This window comes from Athene cunicularia (genome assembly GCF_003259725.1).
Source record: "Athene cunicularia isolate RWA chromosome 5 unlocalized genomic scaffold, athCun1 chr5_part1, whole genome shotgun sequence".
Lineage (NCBI taxonomy): Eukaryota > Metazoa > Chordata > Aves > Strigiformes > Strigidae > Athene > Athene cunicularia.
The window spans coordinates 27,928,410-27,951,750 of record NW_020799101.1 but is presented as its reverse complement, the minus strand read 5'-3'; the positions used below and the strand labels follow the sequence as shown (position 1 = coordinate 27,951,750).

At 38.1% G+C, this 23,341-nt stretch overlaps 1 protein-coding gene across 1 annotated transcript; it reads right to left on the bottom strand.

Annotated features, from left to right (window-relative positions):
• Positions 1–1,619: 1,619 nt before the first annotated feature.
• On the bottom strand, positions 1,620–23,265 carry LOC113480351. The gene is made up of 8 exons (XM_026849122.1): positions 23,142–23,265; positions 12,626–12,747; positions 11,385–11,523; positions 10,415–10,536; positions 8,591–8,701; positions 4,712–4,818; positions 3,257–3,347; positions 1,620–1,842 (listed from the first exon to the last, which is right to left on the bottom strand). Exons 1-8 carry the CDS (start codon positions 23,263–23,265, stop codon positions 1,726–1,728), a joined length of 933 nt encoding a protein of 310 aa, XP_026704923.1. The 3' UTR covers positions 1,620–1,725.
• Between the last annotated feature and the right edge of the window lie 76 nt (positions 23,266–23,341).

Below are 23,341 nucleotides of genomic sequence, written 5' to 3'. Positions count from 1 at the left end.
CGTGAGCCAAAAGTCCTGACAATTGATTTGAAAGATCTTGCAGGACCTCTGGAAGTAGTAAGCAACATTCTGACAGTGTGTTTTCTTCTCACATGATAGTAGGGTTATGAAGTAGCTTTTTAAGACCCAGCCAGTTTTCCTTTTATAGCAGCCTATTTATATACTCCAAATTCAGTCACAGCTTCCAGTGTACTGTACTGATTATGATAGTGCTCATTTCCTCATTCTGAATTGCACATGCATTTCTTTTCTCATTTTCTATTCTCTCCTTGTTAGATGTATTAGCCTTACATTACCTTCACTCCGTTGCTTAGCCTCTTCCTCGGTTCCCTTTCTAGGGGCATTTATCTCATTAGAGTAATCAAAAGTCAAGTTAGTCTACTTTAATAAAATAAACATTTTAAGAAAAGCTTTCCATCTTTGTTCATTTTTAAATACATAAAGAATAGATTCAACACAGTATTTGGGCAGTGGTTCAGTATCACTCAAGTTAAAACATCCTCCTCCACTTCAGGCCATGAAAAACACCACTTCTTAAAACTCACTATCCTTTCTACAGTACCATTTACTTACAGTGCTACTGAGTACCTAATGGCCACTGCTCCTTTTTTGCTTAGAGCATATATTACCAAGTTCACTGAACTGTAAATCATTTGAAGACTGAAATCCAATTTATACAGTCTTCCCATTTTCACTAGATGTGTTGTGTAGCAAACTTTTAGATACTAACAGTGCTTCTAAATTCACAACGCGCTTAGTCCAAAACTCCTGAAGTTAATATTTTTCCACTTGGATTGTTAATGTTTGCTAAAACCCGAAACATTCTTCAGCTGACTGACTAAAAGCTTCACATCCTTAGAACGTAAAATCTAAATATAAATGTGGTGGGCGTATGTGGATCTTTTCTCTCTGAGGAGGCTCTGTTACGAATTTCCAATGTTTTACGCCACCACCAAGCCTCCGCTAAGCCGTGACACCTGTTCAGAATTTTCAGCTTCTTAACCCCTTATTACACTTCCGATCATCCCCAGCAGAAGTGCAGGAAGTGGAACAGAGTACTGTTGTCCCAGGTCTGCTGTATTAATTCTCAACAGCTCCTCTGTGTCTTTCAGTATTTCACATTAATAGCCACCTTAAGGACAACTAACTAAACAGAAGGACTTGCTTCTCATAACTGATGCCAGTAGATGCTCTGGTTATCAAGCAGGGCCTGGAAAGAAAATCTACAAACTCCATAGAAGGAACATTAAAGATAATACTCTTCATAGTAAATATTATTACTGATAATAATAAATGGTCTAATTCCAAAACAAAACAGCAAACTCTGATGTACTGCAGCCTTTCAGTAACTTTATGCTAAATGCATTCTTGTCATTCACATTAATAATGATCCCTGTTCTTCGTTTTGATGTATTTAGCAAACATTAAGCAGTGAACAATGCTAGCAAGCAAAAATTCTTTTAGCATCAGCATGTAGCCACGCTTTCTAAAATTTCTGCTACATCTCAACCATAAGGATATCTCTAGTTAAGTCAGTATACTGTTGAGACAGAATGCCTCCGTAAGAAAATGTGTTTCAAAAGACTCTTTTTCATTACAAACCACAGACATGACTCAGATTAATCACAATAAGAATTCTGACCTAATTTATTCACACAAATCAATCCAAATTCATTTTAGATCCAAAACACATATTACAAGGATACTAGTACATTTTTCCAGGTACTAAAGAATCTTGTATAAATGTATTTGTTCAAGTGCTTCTCTGTCAACATCCTTTTCCATATACACATCATAGTTTAGCTGCATCTCTTCGACCCATTGACTGAGCTGTATATCTGTCTGAAACAATGAAAACAGACCCTTAAATCAACACACTGTTGAGAAACGTAGCAGAATTTTCAAGGTCAGCACAACATTAAGAAGGCAAGATATAACAAGAAAGATTAGTCATTCTAAATTATGTGGCAATGATAAATTAACTTCTGGAAATGCCATTTAACTTAAATAGGAGAGAATAAAGATAACTTTTAAAAAGTATCTCAGTCAACAGTCTAGACATTTTGCTAGCATGTTACAGCTGCTTCTCTGTATGCATTTGCTAACTTTACCATGGAAGAATCACAGGTACTTTCTTGTTCTACACCCAGGGAGTATTGTATTAAGGCTACAAAGTGCTTCTCAGTTGCTGTGTAACTACTGCCTGCTCCAAGAAAAGGTCAAACGACACCATTGCTGTTCCTGCGGCTGAGGATCCATTTCACCCATCAGCATACAGGCAACCAGTGATTCAATTTCTCTAAAGCAGACTACTGTGGTGAGCAAGACACTTTATAAATAACCTTGTCATGTATGATCAGCATTTTGTTTCCTTGCTAAAGTCAGACCACATAATTTGTCAAGGCATCATACAGATAACAACTGTAATCTACCAACGACCTACGGCAGAATGGACGGAGAGCAGAGGTTGGTCCATCAGAAGTGGTTACTACTCAGGGAACAGCAGCAGCCATGCTGGGCATTCAACGTAAGTTGCACTGTTGTCGTGTTTGTTTCCAACTGCAATTTAAAGCTATGTCACTGATCCAAGACACCTGATGGTAATCACTTGGCTAGCTGGGAGACCATATCTCTTCCTAATCTGTGCTCCTAACAGCTCATACTGGCATATTTTAAGTCATTTTCTACACTGACAGCAAGTCAGAAGAACAGACTACCCTCAGGGATGGTCCTTCTTTAATATGTCACTTTCTCCCACTGGCTTAAAACAGTTTGTCATGTTTCAAGGCAATGTGCAAATGTAGAGCTAAACAGAGAAAATATTTAAAGGTTTTGCCTCTAGAAGTTTATAAATACATTTGTACTTCTGAGGTTCTACCCCTATATTTGGAAGAAGTTCAATGGAAGTGGGTATGATTATCACAAAACTTACATAATAATATGGCTTTGCTAACATTTTGTGGGTTTTTTAACCTCACAGCTAAGGTATTGTTAACAATACACACGACAATACAATGATTCATGCAACGTATTGATATAGGCAGGGATTTCCATTTTACTGGTGGAAATAAATAGAGAACAGGAAGACGTGTTGGTGGTCAACCCGGAAATCCAATCCTACATCTTTTAATCTGTGCAGAGAATTACACGCCTTTCCTCACAGCAATACTGGCAAGCAGCTAACCTCAACTACAGAACTGCCACTTTTGTAGAAAATGACAAAATGTGTTGGCTAAAACTGTCTGAGGGAACTTACCTGGAGCTTCGAAAGTGATTCTTTAAGGCTCGGAACCGTCACTAACAAAGACCCTCTTTTTCTTACATTACAAGCAATAAATTCCCAAGCTCTGAAACATATTGAAAAGTAGGTCACTGATTTTTAGGAAAAAAACCATATTTGATATAAAATAAATCTAACACTTTTACAGTTTAGTGGCCAGAGGTAGAATAAGCTTAAAGACTTGCTATATGTGCTTATCAGTCACTATTAATATCTAAGCAAGTATCTTTGTATTAACAAAGTCAAGCTTCGTATTAAAAACAGAGGGAATATATGGTCTTACAGTGTTACATTTTGTGACTTTTTAACTCTGATACATACATGCATGTCATTCTGTACTGTCAACACCTTCACTGTGGACTAGAATTAAACACTGACATTTGGTCCTTTTGAACTTTTGAAGAAAATCCAGTCTCTTCAGCGCACTGCTTTATTAAGCTTAACAACAAGCTGCTCTTTACATACATACTTTGCAGTCGTGACAAAATACTTCTCTTAAGACATAAGCAATTGAAGTATTTAAATATAGCCCTGAGCATTTCTTTTTTTCTGATTTTGCAAGTCAGATCATTTCTCACAGCACAGCAACTCGGACTAAAAAGAATTAATTTCCAGCATTCTTCAAACATCATTTGTCTTCATGGTACTAATGCACATCTATCCCTGAGTTCTTGAAGAATCAAATGAATTCTCGGTCATGTGCCTGGAAACAAATCTTCTGGCAATTTGAAACACCCACTACCCTTCACTCATCTACTCTGTGCCTCTCTGGTTAACATCACTGCTGGTATCAACGGCAACAGGACAAACCTTAGCTGAAACTGCTAGCAAATGTCAGACTGTTGGCTGGGATGGCAGAGACACAGGCACCCTTTCTTTTTGGCTGCCCATTCTAAAGGCACAGTATCTTTGGACAGTAAAGTTATTTACATTTTAAAATGATACTGTTAGATTAGCAAAAGCTGATCTTGTGAGTGTCTTGTACCTGAAAGAGAAGAACCTTAGCCACGCATTTGTTTGCTATCACATCCTTATGAAGATATATTAGAAATACCATTAATAACCATATTTTGCAGTGCATCTGTATTAAAGCTCTGACATCCATGAGTCAGTGATCTGTTCTCTTTCTGAAGATGAAGCTTTATACTGATAGAGTAATTTCAGATCCTTTAACAGCAAGATACTACTTTAACAGATCAGTGCAAGGTTTGGGTAAACAAGGCAGCAGTGTTTAGGGGGTTTAACAATAAACAACTGTCTTAACACCTTAGAAGGTAGGTATAACAATCAAGTATAGGCAGTTTAAAACAATTTCCTTATGTAATTTATGTATGTGACTTCAAAAAGCACAACCTTAAGGTTTACCATAACTCACAAGGTTATAAACACCTTGCCAAAGAAATAGGTAACTTGTTTGGACACATAGCTTACCTGGCCTGTTCCTGTCTGTCAAGAAAATATTCAAAGACATTATTCATTACAACAACATCAGCTTTCTGAAGAAGTGAAGCCTGAGTACAGATGTCTGCGTGAACCACCTGAAAGAGAAAAATTTCACGAGGCATAAATTAATTTAAGAGAGAAATACAGCCTTTGAGTACCGACGAAGCCTGTCAACCTAATAGAGCACCTGCTACCACCATTTTGAACCAGTCACAAAACTTGGTGTTTCACTGGCTTCATATAGATAAAACTGAAGTAAACACCCAGAATAAGCTTTTAAAAAAATGAAAAAATAAAAATCAGATTTATCTCCTCTAATTAAAATACTTTACATTAAGTAAAATAAACTATATCTGACTTTTGGTCTAGAACATTGTGCACTATAAAAGAGATGGCTATTCCGTTTCACTTACCTATTTTATCACAAATGCTCATCACTTTCAGGAAAGGAGTAAGCTAGCTAAAGCTTTTTTGAGGATATTAAAATGCATCTCACAGGCTAAGTGAGTTACTAAAGGATTACAGCTAAAAAAGACACTCACTACAAACCCAGTTTTGACAGCTGAATTCTCAGGACATATATCGGGACTGGGAATTCTGGAAAGGCAGGATGCTCAGTGGTACTGGAGGACAGCAAGTGCCTTACGTTACTAAACAACTTCCTCCGCAGTCAGCATAGGAGCTGGTCTGATTTCATCTACCTTCACCTACCAAAAACGATATTAGCACATCATGTCGTTTTCAAACAGGTGAGATTATAGTGACAGGAGAACATGGATGTTCATTAATACTCTGACAAGATGTGTTTGATTTTCTCTTAAACATGGAGACATGCGTCACATCCCAAATGTGAGAAGAAACGTAAATTGGAACATCTTTTGAAGGAATGAGGAAGAGAAAACCAATCTGAGTATTACTTGCATTCCACAAATGTTTTGGAAAGTGCATTCCCATATGTTAAAAATGGACAGAAAACCTGAACAACTTTTCTTTCCTATGTGACCTATTACTAGGTTGTGATGGGAATATACTAACTTGATGTAGTCAACATTTCACATTTTGTCAAATCCTTCCAATATTGGACAGATGTAAAAAGGAATTCTTAATTCTGACAGGAAAGCTGAATGTTAGTATAGAACATTAAAAACACTTACCTGCTGACAAATGTTTTGCCCACTTAGCAGTGTATCAATACTTGGAAGGTAAATTATGTATTCCTCCTCACAACGAACATGCAAAGCATGCTGTTCTGATTGAGAGAGGAACCAGCTGTGCAACTTGTAAGGGTTCAAGTGCAGAAAAGATGATGAATTGCCACAGTTTATGACTGGTTCAGGCTATCAGAATGCATTATATGCAATTGCAATTATAGCCAAATACTTCAATATCAGTAATAAAGGAAACAAAACTCTACTGTTCATAAAAAATCAGGCATCACAGCATTTCATCTTTGAGAGCTATCAGTAAAACAAACAGCTATATCTCCTAAAACACATTACCATGCCAAGTTGTTCATCACTGCCTGTAGTGAGTGGGAAGGAAGCAACTGTGTTCTTGTACCTTACCCAGAACTGCCAGGTTAGTGTTTGAAGGTTCTGTCTCACTGGGAAATAGGGGCAGTTTAGTTGTCAGAATGACTGGTTAACTGTCTGCTTTCACCTCTAGTGTGTGGACGTCTGAACTATTTATCCACTAGATCGTGAATGTTAGAGCTTTTTAGCCAATCTAACAATTAAGATTGGCAACAATTTATCTTAAAACAGTGCACTGCAAACTATAGCAGTACAGGAGCTGATTAAGAAGTAGTTTAAGCATTCAGGCAGCAGAAAGAAGACAGACCACTCAGGCCACCATCAGCAGTCCTGGCTGTCAACTCATGTTCTCTGCATAACACCACTGCTAACTTAGATTAAAATGAAAGGCCGTAAACTGGGGTAGTAGAGATATCATGGATACAGGCTTGACTGCTGCCCTGTTACACAGGCAACAGCCTCCTGCAGTGGGGCAAGATAGACAGCTAGGGGAAAAAGATGCCTCATGGATCAGAACCCAGACTTACCTAGACTTAAAGTGGGATTTGGATCACTGTTTCTAAGGCTAAGGAAACATTTTACTTTACTGTCTTATTTTCAAGGGGCAAAAATAACAAAACCACAGGATTTCTGTACAAAAAACCTGAGCAGCAGTCCTTTAATCCAAACACAAGTAACTGGGGGACTGCTCCACCAGTGGACTTCTTGCAGCACAAGAATCATGATCAGCACTAAATTTTCTTAATGCCCTACTGATGGCAGTCCTATTATTTTAAACCTCATTTCAGAAAGATGCTAAAACTGCTTGGGAAACTGGACACATGTTGATGTTTCCTTCAGCTGAATAACACTTAAACCTTAATTTAAAATTAGTCTGCATTTACAGAGTAGGCAATCACGCTGACTGAAGTAACCCATTTTCTCCAAACACATCCTCATTCCTATTGGGGACTGTGGAGCCACAGAAGCATGTGTGGCTGTACCATGAGCCAGACCCAGGTATGCTCCAACCAAAACACTGCTTTTTTTTCTGAGTTCCTTTTCAGGACCAGTTCCCTGACCCACTTGGCTGTGTGCTGGCATAACAGAGGAGGCAGCAACTGATTTTAAAACTGCCCTGTTGCCCAATGGAATATACACCAAGACTTTCATGACTACAGGCAATTTCTGAATTGAGGTCTCAAATTTCCTTAGATCTGTTGAACTGTTTAATTTCCTCCCAGCATCTAAGTGTTTGATCAAATGGCAAAAGATGCTGAGCAACTTTCTATGTACTTTAATAAACCAAATATTGACCAAAGAAACACAAGGTTCACTTAAGGGATTTAGCCACTGAAGATACCATTCTACTCTGCTGTCCTTTGGGAACATGCTGTAATAAAAATTCACAATATCCTGAAAAAACAATTGTTATTTAAGAAGGGTCTCTTAAAAATTTTTCAAATTTGTGTCATAAATCAACAGGATTCTGACTATTTTTCAAGCTGGTGTGTACCTCTAGAGAGGATTCATTTGGGGGTGAAATAAAAATCTAAGATTGAAATGTTCAAAGGGTGATAACAGGAGTCACATGACTAAATCAGCATCTAATGATACTCAAATAGCTAAGTCCTCAGGCACTGCTTTGAAAATGTATTCTTATCTTTATGCTCTGAAATTAATACTTCAGCAGAATTCCAAGGTGTGAAGGAAAAACAAAAAGGCTTATAATATAGAATATACAAGGCTGAAAAATATGCATATAGATCACCAGCTCCACTGAATTAACAGAGTTCCTAAATGCCCTTTCAGTCTCATCATGTAATGGTACTAGGGAAATGGTTCTCATAATGGTATCATATTGTTTGAAACCAATTTTGTTTGTGCAAGGTACACATGCACTAACATTCCAAGGAAATACCAGTAGCCATAAGTCTTTCAGGTGTTCTTAGATGCAAATCTGCAAATCCTACTAACAGCTTTCTGCTAACATTAATGAAACACAGACATTTAGTTTTGTCATTCATGACAGAAACACTTTATACACTCAGTTTTACTGAGTGGTAGTAATGTCATTGATTTCACTGGGAGAAACAGCTAAGATGTATCTGTTTTGTGTGAGCCAGTAGGTAAGCCCATTCAGAAAAAGGCTAAGTCACTCAACAGGTTCTCATATTTTGTTAATTTCTCTCCATCTCTCAGATTTTTTTATCTAATGCACAGCCTTTATTTAGGACCAAAACAAGCAAAAGGAAAAACTTCTTCTCAGAACGTGCATTTACCAGCCACTCACATAAACAGGATACTTAGTACACAGTGGTTAAAAATACATACACTAAACAGTATATTTAGTTACCTTTATTCTGTCAATGAACTGGTATTTTGTAATCATTGTTTCTTGCAACTGGCAAAAGTCTGCATTCATTTCTACTCCACACAGTTGGGCTGCTGAGCTATAAAGATAACCCTATGTTAGGAAAAGGAAATTTAGTAACTGTGATGCCTTTAAAACGAGTTCAGAAATTTCAATTAAAATGGAAAAAGTAGAATACAGGTTAAGATTAAGAAAGCATTTTTAAACAGCAAGTTGAGAAATGTCTTTTAGTGGATGTAACATGTTTTTCAGAGCTAAGTCCCTGATTTGGCAATTCCCACTTACGTCTCACGAGTTTTATTAAGAGATCCAAAATGACACGTCAAAATAAAAAGGAAAGCTCCAACTTCACTTCAATTGCAAAACAGATGGGAAATGGTCTAAGAAGGAAAGAAGCAGTACAAACCAAGTTACAAAAATAGTGTGAAAGGAAAAGACTCTGCACATTTTTGTTTCTTGGGAGAATGGAAGAAGAAAATAGCAAGTGAAATAACAAAAACCCACAACATACACATAGGCAAAGTGAGTGAAAATGGACAGCAATGTATCAATGGGATATTTTGGTACAGAGTCTTTGTCAGCACCTTTAAGTGTTGTATTACTGCTATTTTCAGGTGCTTCATAGAGGTACATATGAGAAAAGATAAATTATCCCTCAATAATAAGCCTAAAATAATGGTTCAGTTTGGACTGAGATTTTGGAAAGTTGTTGGAGATGTCAGGAAAAAAAAAAACCAACACAACACCAAAAAACAGAGTCTACAGGGCCCTAATGAAGATACTGCATTGTGCCATTGTCTCCACTAAACACCATAATTACACTTTGCCAACAATGGCAAACAAAAAATGCTAAAGTTACAGAATATTTGAGATAACTATGTACTACAATCTATTAATGTTTTCTGAAACCGTTCAGTCAGAGAGCAGAAAAGCAACCTGTGAAGGTAAAGTCACTCCTCCTCCAATACAAGCCAAGAATGTGATTAAAAAGGAGAACGCTTTTTTTAAAAATGTTTCCCTTGCTTTAGTGGAGATCATCTTCCCACTATAACAATACAAGCATTTAAGTACTTCAAAACAAATTCAGGCTAGCAAAAGTGTTACCATTTAAGGACCCAATGCTGCAAATAGTTACAAAGGGGAGTAACTTTCCTCATTTGAGTAGTCCCAAAATTAGATTATTCAGATGAGTAAAATTACACGCTCAAGTGTTTCCAAGATTGAGCCCTAAACAGCCATTGACTTTTTGTAAGAAAGTCGTAATGTGTGTTTTGCATTGCTGTTGGCCATATGTTGCACCAGTCATGCCAAAAGCAATCAAAATTGCACTCAAGTTTCTCGATGAAGGATTTTATGTGCATTTAAAAACGCAGAGCAGGACAATATGTTTTTGGAGACAAATTCATATCAAAGTCTTCCTTTGTATAATTTAACAGTTTGTCAGCTTCATAAAAAAATTTAACATAACTAATCTATATATAGACATGGTCAAGACATAGAGGACAAACTTACGAAGGAGACAGAGCAGGAACTAGGAAAAGAGCAGCATGTGTGACAGCAATATGCTACTCTGTTGGACAACAGACTTCTCCTCTCCATAAGCAAGATCATTTGAATTCCCTCTTGTGAGGAACAGAACAAGAACTGAAATTTCTAGTAAACAGCACCTTATACTGTTCAGAGAGTCAGATCAGAGGTGCCTCTCAGAATGACCCGTCCAAGATGGAGTAACGAGAGTAGGCAGTCAGGAAAAAGGGAAAATGTTTGTCACAGTAATAAAATATGAATTCCTGTGCTGGAAGTTACCGCAAATAGCACTGCACCAAGCCTGGAGCCAACGTCAACCACTACCTTTCCTGTCAGGTCAGGCAGTACATGTTGATAAAGAAACTTCAGTTCCATGAGGGAAAAGGAATGCGAAATAAACTCTGGGAAATAAGAACAAAACAAAGGTGTTGGGTGGGCAGTACTAACTACTGTGTTATTAATCAATGAAATATTAACCTGAAGAGTTATCATCACTGAAAACCTATATGGCTTCCTGCCTGAACTAGTGTTGGGGACCCCGGAAAACCAGGATTTGCAGACTGAAGGTAGCCTACCAAGCATTCTGTCCCGAGTCTGGGGATTCCTTCCCTTACATTGAGAATTTTGAAATCCTTCATGAAACTGAATAACGTTTTTCTGACATATATTATACAAAACAAAGTAATTTGGAATTGTTTAAGTGAAAAAGGAAACATGGTACCTAAGGCTTAATACAATTCATGCAAATCTTTTAATGGGGAGACATATTAATAACTGGAGTTTCAACTCCAAGGTTTTAAGGCAGAAAATGTTCTCCATATAAACCATTTCTCTTTCAATGCCTGCGCTATACTGGCAACAGCCATTATACAACTGATCTGTACCACACTACAAATAAGCTTTAAGATAGATGGTGCTTTCTACTGCTTTTCAGCAAGCAAGAGGAGACTGAGGATACTGCATGGACTCCTACAGTATTGTCTTCCTCTTGCATCTTCCTTTTCAGTGGTACAGTGGCCTCTTCTGTGCCCAGTATCTGTGGGCAATTAGTGTCATACACTGCAAATTAATTCAACTTACGTGTGTAGGAGTCTCCTTCCAGTGGCTATGGGAAATAATTCTGGCCTGTGTATTGCACCAGTCTGGACTAAGTCCTCCATCAGCTGGATGTTGTGTTGTCCAGCTGAGTCACTGCACGAACCAGTTTAGTTAAACTGAATGTTTCTCATGTTCCCAAAAGAGCACTTACCTAAAGATGCAGTCTTGTATGAGCCACACTCTGTGCAGTAGCTCCTACTCATTTTCCCCTCCTCACACAATGAATCAACAAAATCATCATCATAAAGGAATGCATCAACATGAATCATGGGCAGTGGATGCTGGTGTATCTGAGAAGAGGAACAAAACCTAAGAAAGGCATAATCACATCTCCTCATTTCACTTACACTTTTACATAGTTAATTGTCCCACCATCCTACCTTTCCCAAAATCCCTGAGATCCAAGTTTTTTCCTATTCAAAAGTTATAAATCAAAAGTAAACTACAGAAATCCTGCATGTAATCTGCATCATCAAATTCCACTGAAATAACCAGTAAGTGGAAGTTGACAAAGGAAAGCAAGCTGGTTTTGACTGCTGAGTAGGAGACCTGCTGCAAATTTTGTCTCCTTAGTGCTTGCTTGGCTACAGAAGAGGTACAAGGTAAAGGAAGCTTTTTCTCTTCCACTTTAATGAGGAGAATGTAACTTAAATTTAGGAAAAAGGGCAGTTTTGCTTCTCAGCTTCAACTATCTGAATATCTTCATCTTCATGCCTTATGCCTCGATCTAGAAACAACCCTGATTATTAACATGGGTGTCATTTTCAATCAAACACATACCAGTTGGGATGCTTGCATTCTCATCATTTCAAGAGGAATAATCTTCATCCTCCTACTCCTCTTTCCTCCCTCTCCCAGGCTCACTGCATGTGGCCAATCCACTTTTCCCATTTAAGAGCCACAAACCACTCTTCTGGGAAATGCATTAACTTTCCACCTATACTGACAGCCCAAGTAGAAAAGGTGCTCTCCCCTCACACAGGACTCACAACCCACCTCTTTCCAAACCATCAGAATCTGAAAAGAGCTGGAAATAATTTCTGGGCTGCCCACATTATGGCAACAGTGAAACACTGGCCCTGTATTTCTGTTTTCTTTAAGGGGGCTGTTAGAGTCTATTATGGAGCTAGCACTAAAGAATCACTGTGACAGGTGCCATACCACACAGAATGAAAGCTATGCCAAGTAACTTACGATGAAAGTATTAAGAACTATGAAGCAACTTTCCTGGAGTCACACAATCATGCAGCAACACACCTAGGAACCAAACTGAGACTTCCTATACCTCGATCCAGTGCTCATCCTCTATTATGAACTACTGCTAAACCTGAGATGACCACAGTCCCCAAATAAATTATGTGGTTCAGCAAAAGACCATAAGAAGTAGCTTACTTTCTGAACAGCTTGATGTTCTGAATTAAACATTGCCTCGATGGGTAAACGATTCCGCAAATCTTCAGCGATATTTTTGAGCACAACATCATTGTTACTCACCACAAGCTCATCAAAGTCATCTATAAATCAAGACAAACAAAAACCCCTCAACAATCATATGTAGATCATGTGGACTAAGTGATGACCAGTACAATACAGTTGCAAGACATAAACAATACCAGATGGATAAGGCTTTTATTTGAAAAGCATTTTCAGCCTTTGTTAGCTTTTCCAGCCAATGACAGATTTGGATTGTAACAACTTTGCCACTTAAAATAAACATAGTGCTTTTTTGAAATCTCAAATTATTTTCATATTTATAAACTTATAACTCACATATGATAGTCTGGGCTGCCACCAAAGCGATATTGTTTCAGCTTAAGATATAAAAACATCAAAGATGTTTTTGAACTATTGGAGAAATTACAAAACTCATACTTGCCTGAATGCAGGCTGCTTTTTTTTTTTTTAATACAAGTTTCTTTTTATACATACCATCTTTCTAATAAAGTGGTTACAAAAAAATCAGGGATAATGCACAGTTCAACAGTTCAACTTACAATACATTTTACATTACTTAAACTACCAAAATAATTCAAATGTGAAAGAAAATAGGAATAGATGTGAAACAGTACGTTTTTGCAAAGCCATCCTGTAAATTCTTGCTATTTTCCCAGGATATCCCTGCATTACTTTAATCTTTAATGCCTTTTTTTATTTTTTTAAGACACCTAGAAAAAAGATCAAGAGGGAACCTTGGGAAGTCACCAGTACTTTCTTCTTCCAATGCTGAATCAGTAAGTGTCAATACTTCTCCAAAGTATTCAAGAAAGATTGTTAATGCTGGAGACTCTACAACCTCCCTTAGCACTCTATTCCAGTGCTTGCCTACATTTACTATTAGAAAGGAGTATTTCTCTTAACCAAACTGCCACAATTTAAACTCAGTACCCTCTGTCCCTCTCACAATGGAAATAGAAAAGTTTGTTCCTCTCCTGTATATAGCAACTTTTTACTTCTTTGAAGACTTATCATGTGTCCCATCAGTCATCTTTTCTAGAAGAAACCAGATCCACTTATCCAGCCCTTTCCTACATTTTTTCTAGGAATCTGATCATTCTCATTGCTCCCCTTTGGTTCTTATGGACTCTCTCATCCTCTATGACTTGCAGTATTGAGAACTACACGCATCACTCCAGCTAAAGGTTTATTTGTACTAACCAGACTTTTCACATCTGACAGCCAATAACCTGCTTACACAACCTAGTTTTATGTTAGAGTATGATGTTCTTAACTGATGTTCAGCATGGGACCTGCTGTATGCCTGTACTCTGGTTCCTCTTCTGTTACGTTTTTCTCAAAATAAGGACTAGATGAAACTCCTTTTTGTCTGGACATCTCACTGCTCTGAGGACACTGAACTGGTTCTAAACAAAGGCACATCTCGGGTCAAAACTACATACCCATAAAAGAAACAAAACACACACCAAAAAGCAACCACCAACTCAATCCTGAAAAATATACCCAGCACATATACTGATTCTTGTCTAAAAATACATGTTTGTCCTCTCTTTCCAACCATTTCTGGTTTGTTTCTTGTTCCATTTAGACTGCCACCATGTTGGTCAGGGAGCATGGTTTTTACAGACTGTGTATCATTCACCAAAAGAAGATCTGACAGCTTTTAGAAGTGTTTAAAAAACGTTAATATGTTAGCACTGCTGTCCCAGGTGGGAACATAAGTATAGACAAGTTTGATGGCAAGCAGGTTCAAAATAAACCTATAAAACATGCTGTAAGTTTCTCCATGCTAATATACTTAATCTTTCCTGTGGAACACAGGCAATGCTAGAAACAGTGGGAAAATTTAAGGCTAGTATAAGAAACAGAGATGAGCTACTTTTAACGATGAAATGCTTCTGAAATCTTTTTGCTTAAGCACTGTAGTGAGAACCGTATGATCAAAGAAACCCCCATTCACTAGTGCAAGACACTCTCAGAATGTAAACGTAAATGGTTCTTTCAACACATCCCAAAACTGACTCCAACAGATAATCCTGAATCCCCCATAGTAAGCAGCAGAAACTTTAAATCATCTGGATTCCCTTAACGTGTATTTGGTTTATTATTTATTAAATGTATAGTGGTAATGCTCCAAGGCCTGATAGGCACAATACCGTTGGTAGTTGTTATACAACAGGAAGACAATTTGCTGTTCCAAAGAGCTCATAGTCAAGTTCTCCAGAATCTCAGCTCCTAATAAGATGCAGACTTTGCACTGAGGAGCACAGGATGGACAGACCAGCAGCTGCAACAGCAGCAGCATGAACAACACAACAGGTGCAATGCAGCAGCTCCAGCTTGTCAGCATTTTAATTTGAAACCTCTAATGAGCACCCATTTCCTGTTAACCTCACTTCCATCCAACAACTTGCAGATTTGTTATGAACATCCCAGAAGCAGTGACTGATTTTTCTGATCAGCTCAGGGAAGGTTTCTATGGATGTGACACAGCACAGAAGAGATTATAGGAAGGGAAGGTGGAGAGATTTAACTGTTGCTTAACTGGGACCATCAGCACCACAACAGGCCCTCAGAGTGCAAAGGAGCCAGTTTGCTGAGGTGGATAACATCTCAGAAAGCAAGACGGAGAGAAATCATGCTACAGACAGAATGATAGAGAGTAGAAAGCTGATATTACCAGCTGTACAGACCAGCGCCTGTGGGCAATAAGCCCCTACATCTGGCACATGCCTTAAAACAATACTATTACTATGCAAGAGAGCTCATCCAGCTGTTATACTGCCTGTTAAGAGTATCAAATTCATATATAGCGTTTAATGAAACGCAGGAAGTGTTCGTAGACCACCAAGCCAGCCCCATCACACTGCAAATGCAGAACTTCAGCTCCTTTTCTCCCAGAGCTGGTGCATCAATACGATCTGCTCCCTCATGGCCTGGGTGACCTTTTCTGGCCAACATTAGTGGTGGACAGCTCTCTAGGCTATTCACTGTCCCAGCTCTGCAGTAGAGAAAGAGATATTTCCAGTGGGAGACAGGTAGCACACCCATCTTCCTCAAATACAGAATACTCCTTCCCTGCCTTCAGTTCCATTTGAACAATGCTGTCACAACACCGACCACCTTTACTTGGTGCCCTCTTACATAGGAAACAAAGTATGACACACAAGAGTTCTTGTGAATGCTCTGTATGAAACAGGTCCTAAAGGAAAATCTTACAACACATGCAGCTCACACAAAAAACTGCTGAAAAGCTAATACTGAATAATAAATGATGAATGGAAATGCTCCTTCCCAACTATCAGTTAGTACTGTAAAGCATAAGCACGAAGGAACAAAAACCAGAGAAGGTTTGAAGATACTCCTTCCGAGATGACAAAATGGCAGCTTCGGGAGAAGCTGCACATGCAATGGTCTGCGCTTGCGTGTATAGTCTGTGACTGAACTCAGAGGCGGAGAGTTGTCTCATTCCTGTCAAAGCAAGAAACAGCAACAGCTACCACAATAACTCATTTACTTTTGCAGTATGTAAATATTTATAGATTGCCATCAAGTACAGAACACAGGTGCCAAATATGAAAATATGCATTTCTGCCTCTGCCAGTACAGTTTTATCAGCTCCACCCTTGTGTTTTAACAAATTGTTCGCTCTTGAGAATCTCAGTATCACCTTACAAGGGATCTTCAAAGAAGAAACAGAAATAGAAAACTATTTTTGGTATCATTTTAGTGCCTGTTATATATATATATATATATATATATATATATATATATATATATATATGAAATGAAGAGTGCGCAAGCCAACCCCTGTGTTCCTTGAACAGACAACTAACCAGGAAAGAACTGTACAGTTCATGAAATACTGTAAGATGAATCACAGTAATTTGTTTATGGAGGAAGTCTGAGTGCACAGTGTTTGTATTTTACTTCAAAAACCGGTTCCACTGGATTTACTCAACAGGCATTTATAAAATTTAACTAACACATTGCAAAAAGCCTAATTAACACCTTGGTGCTGCTCAGCCTTTCTATGGCAAATATAACACAAGCTAAGAAAACATCACAAAGCCTCACACCAGAGAGAGAGCACCGCTATACCATCATCTAAACATCCTGGCACTGTGAAATACATGACTGAAGACAAGCAATGTATGATTTCCAAATTACAACAGAAGATTACATGTCACATGGAAAGAAAAGGATTTAGCAAAGGCAACCATAAGAGCAAGCACCTTATGGTGTTCTAGATACATATTCAGGCTCACAGAAGTAAAAAGCAAGTATTAACATCCATGGTACTTAATACAAGTTTAATTTTATTATTCACTGTGTTTCAATGATACTGAACAGCTCAAGGAGGATGTCTCACATCTCTAAAACCTCACCATCTCCTTTTCTGGCTAAATGATTTGAGATCTCTGACTTCAGTATATCAACTTTTTCAGGAACTCTAAATACTATTTCTATCCCAAAGCATACTTAGCTATTGGTAGAAAGTAATCAGCTTTTTCCAAAAGGAATATAACCAGAGCTTATTTTATTAGGTTTTTAAGTCTTTTACATTCATAGATTGAAAGAAGATTCAAAGTTAAATTTTAAACGAGGTAAGTCACAAACCTATTTTACAGTCACTAGTTTTCCACACCATTATTAAGTTTCAGTGACTAACAACTTAGAAGTACTTAGTATTCTGGAGACCTCTCTCGCAGAAGTGCCATTTGTCACAACAAAGGAAATTTATGTCAATTCCCAAAGTTGGCAGTTCATCAAATTACAGGTAACATCCCTGCTTAGTTTAACAAACAACAGAGTAATAGAAAAGATTTTTGGTATGGCATAATTTTAATAAAGAAATACATTCCAGTTAATGTGGCTCTGCAACACGACTTTGATCTTTCTGACAGGATATTTTACTTGGATAAATCACTCCTACCAATTTGGGTATGAAGACTTGCAGCAAATGGCTTTTTCACACACACAAAAAAATTACATGCTATACTTGTTACATTGCAGAAACCCATGCTTTCATTATTTTAAACAGACTCCTTACACTTTGTTCCACCTGCAAGGACAATAGTACTGAAAGGAAACACTGAAGACCATTTCCTGTAAAAGAGTCAAGTTTTTTCTTATGCAACTTCCTATTCTTGTCTTGTGAAAATCATCATCTGATAATTTTACCTAGCAGGTCTGAGAACACAATAATGGCTAGATCATAAAGTACGTAACAGAAAAAGCTGGACAAACTTGGTCTGTTCATAAGAGTATGATGAGAAGTTTCTTCTTCATACGCAGAATACTACTAAAGCAGCACGTCCACCATTGTCCGGTTAAGTTAATTTTGTCAGACACCCCTCCCTTACTGCTTGATAAAAGCCTGAACAGCACTGACTGCCCTCAACTTTCAAGTCACAAGACTTAATCCTATGTCAGCCTCTTAAAAAGCTGGTTTGCTCCCAGTAAAAGTGAATCCACGAGAAAAAAAAAAAAAAAAGAAAAAACCTCAATTATATGTTGTTTATCCTTAACTTAGAGGATTTGCAATGGTTTATTATTCGATGATTGTTTTGAGTAATACATCACTGTATGAACAATCAGCAATTCAGACCAGTACATCATTTTGAAATCTTAGCTTTATATTTAAGTGTTTCTAATTAAATGCATAGAACTGAAAAAGTTTGTAAGATTGTTCTATTTTACTGTTACATGACTGAAAAATATTTTAAAAGCTAGTATCAGAACAGCCAGTTTTAACCCTGCTTAAAAAAAAATCTTTTAATCTATTTTAGGCTCCACAACAGTACATGAAAAACCATCAAGGGTCTTTTTATTACCTTATCTGTGCTTCACTGACATGAACTGAAAGACAGGCTTTTGTAATCTGCATTAAAGTTCCAAGTACAACATAAGCATTCATTAGTTGCCAGTAAGTAGAGTGGTTTGGTGACTTCAATTTCAAACTTGACATTAGGATTCCTTTATTTACTTGCTCCGATTCTTGTATCTCTGTTCAGGTATACAGATAGCTTAACCAATTCTGCTTATCTTCTCCAGCACCGATTCTTACCAAATGCAACCTCTCCTGCTATTGAAAATTCTTAGAGTTTGGGCAGTGGAGGAGCAAGAAGGTATATGACCATGCACACATTTATAGAGAAGCTACACATCAAATGCTGAGACCCAACTGAGGGGGATATTCGGGGGGGTTTCCCCAAGTGGTTTGAATTAGCTCTTGGGCTTCACCCAAGTTTTCTTAGCCAGAACTTTTGGAACATGGTTATTGCAGAAGGATATTAAAGCATTAATCATCCTATTATAAAAAAGTTCAGTTAAGACACCAAAGATTCCTGTTATTCTTTCCAACTCTTATTATTTCATTTTCTTTGAGATCTAACACTAAGTCAAAAGAAAAGCTGGAATGCAAGTCACCATGAAATGACGTACATTTCACTGCAGCGTGTGGGAAGAGCTGGCTGCTTGCTAAACAGCAAAGCAGTGTTGCTATGCAGCTGCCTTAAAACAGTAATGTCTTTCTCCATCATACGTAAAGATTTGAAATTTCTAACATTTGCAATACCAAAAGAAAGTATGACTGGTTATTTTATTCTGTATTTGTACAAAGATGAAAATGAATAGTGTCCTGCGTACACTTAAATTACTAAGGAAGATTAGTCAGAAATCATTAGAGTGAGAACCTGTTCAATGTTCTCTGTTCCACATAAATAAAGTGTCTTTACTTTAGAGAAAATAACTTGCTTTTACTATAAAGTAACTTGGCTCTTCCATGGAAAAGTTTCTCAATAATATTCCATGCATACAACTGAGTTAGAAAACACCAACCAAGTTAAATTAATAAATATGACTGTCTTTGTGACAACACTAATCCTAAAGGGCAAACACTTTATGCAGGGCTTTACACTAAGGCTGCACGTACACTTCACTTGAGAGAGGCACGAGGGAGGAAAAAAACCTGACTATAGCTAACACTGGAATCATGCCCAGTCCTCCTCAGCTGGAAGTAAAACTTTAAGCTCAACATCTTGACAGAAACAGGAATAGGATGGCAGTAGGAGGGGGGGGAGGGGAAACCCACACACCACAGAAAAACAACTTTGTCTGTGAGAATGCCATTTTTGTTTCCATTTGTCCTATCCTTGTTTGCTTACATTTTTTTTCATGCAGATTATCCCCCCCCAACCCTACTTTTTTTCTTTTGTTCATGAGAGTTTTTTTTTCTTTCCTACATCTGTATTGCCAAAGACTAGGCTTTTATTTCTGTGTGGTACAGAGATCTGGTAAGTTTTTAGCATCTCCCATAAAACTGTTTTCTCTCTGCACAGAGAGAACCCAAATTCCTTAGCTGTATTCAGGGTACACCACCAGAAACCTCAGTACCAGTTCCTCAGAATCCTCTGTCCGAGCACTATTAATTTTTACAGCACTATCCAAGTGTTATAATGGGCAGTATAATTACTCAAACACAACAATTCTAATGGGAAAAAAAAAAAAAAAACAAAACGTAAAAGTTACTGTCAGGATGCAGCCACAGAAGGAGCTCAGATAAACAATACCAAGAGAAGTGTCATCAAGAGTGTTGGTGTTTGGGACATCACCCAAAATATTTGCAGCTCTGGGAAAACTGCAAAAAGGGTAAAGGAATGTGATGTGCTCGACAAATGCCTCTGCTTACTTACTGTTCAGTGCTGCAGGAAAATAAAACCAGTAAGAGAGAGATACCTCTTTTACTCCAGTCCTGTACTCAGGGTGAAGAAAAGGAAAACTGTAGATAAACCAAAAGGACACAGCCATTCAAAAAAGCAGTGTAGAAAAACATGAACAGGTTAATGGCCCAAAGAGGTAATGAAACATCTCTTAATTGGATAACAATGAAACAATCTGTACTTACAGATAGGCACAAGGCTTTCTGATTCCCTTTCCCCTACCATATACCTACACATGTTAGAGTGGGACTCTGCAGCACCTCAAGATAGCACAAAAATTGGGCAATCAGTAACACTTTAACTTAAAATATCATAATCAACATATTCAGAAACTGATAACTTTTACAAGCAGTAGCACAAGATCAAATTCTGTAGACTAAATTTCCTCACAAATGTGGCAATCTGGAAAATAAAATTAATCTAAGTCACACATTTCCCAAATGACACATCTGGGAACAAATATGGTTACCTGTAACTTTATACTGCATCGGCACTTTGTAAAATATAATCACAAAATGTAAGGGAAATGCCAAAGATGCAGATGTCCAAAGTGCAACTTCATTTCTCAGAAAATAATGGCATCCAGCCAGTACATTAACAATAATATTTTTTTCTTCTGAAAAGGAGAAAATTAATATACATTATTATCAGAGCATAAGGCTGTGAACAGAGACAATAAAATATCACGGATAGTGACTATATCCTAAAACAAAAAAGATTCTGATGATGGTCTGTTAAGGAGAATACAGAGATGAAATTATATTAATTACTTCAACAGCTTGATCCTGATTGCCTTATGTATCCTGTCTACTTTGTCCTTTCATTTGCAGTGTATGAGCTAAAAACCCATTGAATGGCAACTACAAAACTAATTATGTTAGTTTTAAGATGATGTGGGTAGTAAGGCAGCAGCAATCAGCACTGATGCAAACAATATAAAAATAGAAGGACACAGATTGCTCAGATGTACCAAGCACAAAGTAGTTCAGAATTTGGAAGCTGATCTACACTTTAGCTTGTATCGTAATTATGAAGAGTAAATATGAAGCAAGAATAGATTTCCTTTCACTGAAAGACTTAGGCATGGCTCTAGATCAGTAAAATTCAGAAAAAACATTTGAGAGATCGTAATCTAATAAAGGCTAGAAACCGTGGCATACTCATCTTTCACAGAAACTATTCATGAGAATTTTTGGAAGCTATAGCATAAAAGGCAAAATTTTAAAAGTTACTCATTGGCTAAGGATTTTTGCAAGTCTACAAAAACTATGCCATTGGCTAAAAATTCCTATGGTAGAGGTAAAGCACAATCATAGAATCAAAGTGGAGAAAACAGTATGTTTCCTAACTGAAACAGTTCAGTGTTTTCAAGTTTCACAAGTTCCCCCTGTACTTAACTGTATTTGTAAAGGAGTCAGTAAGCTGAGAAAGCCATATAATGCACACCAGACAAACTCATATAGTATAGAGGGAGCTGTAATGATTTACATTGTGAAAAAGCAATATGAATGATTGCATATGAAATTCAATGAGATTTTTAAATTAGAGCATAATCGATAGAAGAAAACCACTTCTAACAAGATTATTTACAGTAATCCAGTCACCATTTAGCCAGCAGAGCATGCTACTGTATCCAGACAAGGACTCAAAAAGGGATGAAATATTGCTTATAACAGATTGCTCTACCATTATGTCTATACATATATATGTGTAGACATATACATGTGTACATATATATGAGTACATATATACACAGACAGAACACAGTGTTTAGTTACAATTAACACTAACTACATCCCCATTGATCATCAGCCTTCAAGTCTTGGGGCGCCTCATCTCTGCTCTACTCGTGAAGGCTGACTCGCAGGTGCTCTGTAACATCTAGGAAAGAACTTGCTTGGACAGGAGGGCTGCATGCTGCCGTTGGAGGCTGAACCCTGCCCTCCCAGCGGGTCCCTCTCCCGCGATGCCAGTGGAGAGCCTACAATGCCAGGGAAGGATCTCTCCTGCCTCTCTCAACCCAAGTGGCCATGGGAGCTGCAAACCACAGTGCAACAGTGAGTTTGCATTCTAAGAAGCTGGATAGCTGGACAACTAGCTGTCACAGCCAGCCTTTGTGCAACAGTCCCCCTGCATTTGCTTAGGAAGATGTTTCCATCCTTGTTCCATCCTAGAACAAAGGGCCTGAACAAGAAGAGTTAGCACAGCAGGGCACGCCTTAGTGAAGTAATCTATCGTATGACAATTTTTTTCCCACCCAACAAATGATCACCAGGAAGTAGGGTTACCATCCCTGCAGGCAACAATTAATAAACAGGACGGATGCTTATTGTCTGCTTCAGACTGGATCACAGGGTTTGGGGGGCCTTTGAGATTCTTACCTGCAACGGCAAAATACAAATATACCCACAGACTAAGCAGCATTTAGTCAGTTTAATCAACATGGCACTACGTGACTATGGCTTTAGCACAGTGCCTATCTTCAGGTGTTCCGCACCATCTTTTCGTTCAGTTGCAAATTAACAGCTTGTTCATTGTGAAATTATACTGAGGCACAAATAAGAAAGCAAACAGAAAACTACATTAACCTATGACACTAAGTGGGGAAAGCAGCGCTTGCAAATTAGCTCAAACCGCTCTTTTCAATCCTTTGAAAGGCTGCTGCGAACATGTGTGAAGCTGAACAAGTCTAACGTCTAAAACCTGTAGCTATGCCAGGAGCAGAGTACCTCCGTATGACCTCTGGCGTTTCACGCCGTAGTTTAAGATTACCACCCCCGCTGCCTGCCCCGCTCTTCTGCCGGGAGCGCCCGTCTCCGCAGCACAGGCGGCACAACCACCACGAGCCTGCATCCCTGGAGCTCAGGGCTCTTGCACAAGGCCTGCTGGGTATGGCCTGGCCTGTTTATTGTGGGGCCCTGCCAGATTT

Excerpts from the sequence above, each read along its gene's own strand:
- LOC113480351 (XM_026849122.1), bottom strand. The coding sequence starts at position 23,265 with ATGCAGGCTCGTGGTGGTTGTGCCGCCTGTGCTGCGGAGACGGGCGCT. Across the intron at positions 12,748-23,141 it reads ACGCCAGAGGTCATACGGAG|ATGACTTTGATGAGCTTGTG; the intron begins GTACTCTGCTCC and ends CTTGATTTATAG. Across the intron at positions 1,843-3,256 it reads AATCACTTTCGAAGCTCCAG|ACAGATATACAGCTCAGTCA; the intron begins GTAAGTTCCCTC and ends TCATTGTTTCAG.